At 50.0% G+C, this 4,854-nt stretch overlaps 1 protein-coding gene across 1 annotated transcript; it reads left to right on the forward strand.

Moving 5' to 3' along the window:
* The first annotated feature begins 1,539 nt into the window (after positions 1 to 1,539).
* On the forward strand, positions 1,540 to 4,503 carry PAQR9 (progestin and adipoQ receptor family member 9). Its single transcript, XM_040428056.1, has one exon. The coding sequence runs from the start codon at positions 1,856 to 1,858 to the stop codon at positions 2,891 to 2,893; it is 1,038 nt and encodes a 345-aa protein (XP_040283990.1). The 5' UTR covers positions 1,540 to 1,855; the 3' UTR covers positions 2,894 to 4,503.
* The last annotated feature ends 351 nt before the right edge of the window (positions 4,504 to 4,854 follow it).

A 4,854-nucleotide genomic window follows, 5' to 3' on the forward strand; every position in this document is an offset into this window, starting at 1 on the left:
GGACGGCATTACAGTTTAGGCAGGAGGGCGCTTTCTTTTGCCAGCCAGGTACATAAGTGCCTGATGCTCCTACATTACGTACCTGTACCTAGATCTTTATGTACCTGACCAGAAGCCATATGGAGGGCTTGGACGGCCCCCTGGGCATTGGCCCACCAGGAAATTTCCCTGTAGGGTCTATGGCCAGTCTGCCCCTGGTGGCACTGCATACACTTCTGAGGGAGTCAACCGAGCAAGCCTGCCGGCCACCTCTCTATTCACTGTGGCCAGCGTCCACCTCACCTGCTGGTACTGATACCCTTTCTGGAGACAGGTGGGACCCAGAAGTGGGACCCACCTGTCATTCACACAACTGCAGTTCCGTCACACTTGACAACAAGATAGCATGTAGCACTACTCTTGCCATCAAACTGATGGACCCCACAATGGCAGATTCCGGTCCATTGGGCATCATTGTGATCCATCTGTCAACAGATTGGGGACATGTTGTGTCTTCCTTTTTAGGGGCTGTTCACATTGCGTTTTTAACAGCTGGAAATGGCATGGATTCCAAACCTGTGGAAACTGACCTTGGCACAGTTGCCGCAATAAGGCGGGGCCTCATGAATGGCAACGCAGCCTCCCACTGAAAACAATGGCCACTTTTATACATCCATTTAGGCTTCTACCCTTATCTCTCACTCCTTGTTATATATCGGTCTCCATTCTAGGCTACCCTATTATGTAATATCATTTTTTGTTCCTTACTTATGGATTTTTGTTCCCTTTCTCATTAGTGACTTATGTGACCAAGGTCTGAATTGACTAAAACGTCAAGATTTGGGGTCACAAAAATTGGTATTCTTCCTAAACCTATGTATTCACTGGAGGATATGTCACAATAAAGAAATTTTACGTGCATGTTAACCCTGAGTGTGCAGTGATATTTCTCTTCCTATTATTTACTTGGATTACATCCACTCGATTGGACAGCGAGTGCAGCCCAACCCATTTACATTTATGAAAACAATGGCAGGCGGTCTCTGTGCCGCCACCTGGTGATTTTTGACGTGGAGTGTGTGCCAAATTGATAGGGAAATTTATTAAAATGTGTGCTAAAGAAAAACGTGTTGTCCATAGCAACCAGTCACGGCGCAGCTTTCATTCATGACAGTGCTCTTGATAAATGAAAGCTGCACTGTGATTGGTTGCTATGGGGAACAATGGCTTTTTCAGCATACAGCTTTATAAAAAGGTCTAACAGAAAAACTAGGTTACCTATGGCAACCAGTTACAGCACAGCTTTCATTTGGTATTGTGCTCTTAAAAAATGAAAGCTGCGCTGTGATTGGAAGCTATGGCGAACAAAGACAATTATCATTCTAATAAATTATGTTTGGCTCCTTCTGAAGACCTTAAAAAAAACGGCTCCTGACTGAAGAGATGCGGTTTGCCCATGAATATATTCTTCCCGTGGTGTACACTGGAGGGGAAGCCTAGCCCAGGACACAACCCCTTTACCACATGTACCAGGGAGGGTGCCCAGGTGGTATCTACAGGCAGTGCCCTTCGTCTCGCCCCTCCCGCGTCCATACTTGGTCCATCTGTCATGGTAAACTTCAAGGTCAGGAACACCCACTCTGCAGGCGAGGAGGGGGTCGAGCCGCCGGCAGATCTCCCACCTCACTCACCAGGCAGGACGCCTATGGGGGAATGCACAGGCAGAGGGTCAGATGCTCGGGGCTGGGATGCTGCTGAGTGGTGCAGGCTGCTGTGCCTGACTACAGCTGAGCTGCCGCATTCATGCAGAAGGAGCCCAGAGCTGGAGCAGTGAGCGGCGGCTCTGCGGCACACAGCGGGCACTGATCGCAGCACCATGCCCCCGCAGACCTTCGCCCGCGACACGTCCCCCCTCCTCCGCTGGGACGAGGTGCCGGACGACTTCGTGGAGTGCTTCATCCTGTCCGGGTACCGGCGGCTGCACCTGACCGCCCAGGAGTGCCTGGCATCCATCTTCCAGCCCACCAACGAGACCCTGAACTTCTGGACTCACTTCATCCCGCTGGTGCTATTCGCCAGCCGCTTCTACCAGGTGATCTTCCTGGCCGGAGAGCTGCCCTGGCACCACCCTGCGCTGCTGCCGCTCTGGTGCTATGCCTCGGGGGTGCTGCTGACATTTGCCATGAGCTGCACTGCCCATGTGTTCAGCTGCCGCTCCCTGCGCCTGCGTGCCGCCTTCTTCTTCTTGGACTATGCCTCCATCAGCTACTACGGCTTCGCCAGCACCTTGGCTTACTGCTACTACCTGCTGCCCAGGCTGAGCCTGCTGGACCCGGCGGTGATGACCCCGTACCTGCAGAGCCTGGGCTGCCACTGGCTGGACTATGGCATGCTGATGTGGCTGTACAGCGAGCTGGTGCTGCCAGTAGCCTTCCTGCTGGCGGTGACCTGCACCGTGGCCTGCTGCAGGAGCAGATCCGAGGACTGCACCTACCCCTTCGCCATCCGCACGTTCGTCTTCGTCATGCCTCTCAGCATGGCATGCCCGGTGATGATCGAGAGCCTGCTGTTTGACCTGGGCAGGAAGAACCCCACTCTCTTCGTGCACTTCTACCGAAGGTACTTCTGGCTGCTGGTGGCTGCCTTCTTCAATGTCAGCAAGATCCCCGAGAGGATCCAGCCAGGGCTCTTTGACATCATCGGCCACAGCCACCAGCTCTTCCACATCTTCACCTTCCTCAGTATTTATGACCAGATGCAATATGTGGAGCAGGGGCTGGAGCATTTCCTGAAGGCCCCTCACACCTCACCCACCATCTACGGGACATTAGGGTACCTGGTGCTGCTCATCTTCTGCCTGGCCATGGTAGTAAGAACCTATCTGAAGGGACTGTCCAGCAGTAAGCAGGACTAAGGCTAGCTGGGGGCAACCATGCTGGAGGCATCAGGAAACCATTCATAAAAGGAGGCAACATCTGTTGTCTGGGGTTGATCCAATTGATATTATTTTTGCTTGATTTTAATGTAACCTACCAAAGGAAATGTCCTTATTATGTGTACAGAAGGCACCTACTTGTCAGACACATTTGACACACTATAGGTGTCCCTTGATCCCCAGTCCACCTTCAGACTTACCTGCTCAACATTTATCTACCACTAACATGTAAAATGACCATGCTATAATTGAAATGTTTTGCATTGTTCTAAATTCTTGATTGACCCTGTGATTGTAGTTACGAGACACACAAAGATTTCTTAAATACCTTTGTCCCATTTTCCAGTAGATGGACACATTATAGCATTGGTGGCACATCTCCTGATCTGCACGTCTATGCTTACACTTTACAACTCCCCTCCACCTCCTTTTATTTCTAGTGCCCACCAGTCATGGTTGCAACCAGGCAGAGATGATAAAACTGAACCACTTGAAGATGCATTCACTCTTCGTGCACAAGGACCACAGTAGGTGACATCTCACTGGTGCTCCTAGATACCTCCACACTTCATGACCCGAGTATTTACTGACTGTGGCGCAAAACGCTGCTAACATTCCCATATAGGTGCATATTTCTATTGTGTGCCACAGTACGTTCTTCCTGGGATCTGATGCTGCTAACAATCTGTGTGAGCCGGGAAACACCAAAACTCTACCTGAAAAGGTCCATCTCATGGGACCTCAGCCTGAGGGCCCCCAGGGGCTTCTTGCACTGTCTTCATGCGGTGCTTCTAATGGACAGCACAGAGTATGATCATAACTTTGGGGGTACTTTGATGTCATTTGAATAGGGGTGTTAGAATAGATAAAATGAGTAATGAATAATTGGGTTCTTGGAGAATGTCCGGGGCAGGATCTGTCATATTAGCGAGAAGGTGGCACTTTTTAAAGGGAAACAGTCAGCAACTTTAAGCTGACCTCATTGAGGGCATTAGACGAGCTGATTCCAGCGGTGTGTCACTCATGAGCTAACAGTAAGTGGTTGCCAAGTATCAGCATCATAATCATTGCATCCCAGGCCTGGAAAAGAGTCATGGCTGCCTGAGAAGAGTCCTGGGTATTTCTAATCTCCTGCTCTCCCTGCCACCTGCTGATGGTTGACAGCCTTCTCCTTTTTGCTTTCCCTAGGGTCTACGGCTACCAGGTGACACTGGTTGTGTGACAGCTATTGCATCCAAGATCGTAGGGGCATTGAAGTATAGCGGTGATCCTATAGAAATCCATGGGGTCTCTTTTATGATTCAGCCTTTGCAGTTGCGACACACCTGCAAACCCATTCATCTCTATGAGATCACCGCTACACTGTGATGTCCATGCAATCCTGGCCGTGATAGCTGTCATGCGACCCGTGGCACCATGTAGCTGTTCCCTAGGAGAGAACTGCCAGGCATGAAATAACCATGACTCTTCTCAGGCAGCCATAACGATAGAGAAGGACCGGCACTCATATATAGTGTCTCGTGAAGTATTTCTTTATTGCCACATATTCATTCTGTGACGCGTTTCGACACAATCCGTGTCTTTGTCAAACGTGTTTGACAAAGACACAGATTGAGTCGAAACGCGTCACAGAATGAATTTGTGGCAATAAAGAAATTCTTCACAAGACGCTATATATGAGTGCCGGTCCTTCTCTATCCTTATTGCTGTGTGGGACGCCGACCCTAGGACACGTGCACCGCGAACTTTGCCCGCAGTACCGACTGATTCGAATATACATCTTCTCAGACAGCCTTGACTCTTTTTCCAAATCTGGCCTGCAAAGACTATGATGCTGATTCTTGACAACCACGTACTTTTAGGTCCTGAGTGACACAGCACTGAAATGAATTGTCACTACTTTATGGCAGCATGACAGGTTCCCTTTAAGGACTAGGTCC

The sequence above is a fragment of the Bufo bufo genome, chromosome 4 (genome assembly GCF_905171765.1).
Source record: "Bufo bufo chromosome 4, aBufBuf1.1, whole genome shotgun sequence".
Lineage (NCBI taxonomy): Eukaryota > Metazoa > Chordata > Amphibia > Anura > Bufonidae > Bufo > Bufo bufo.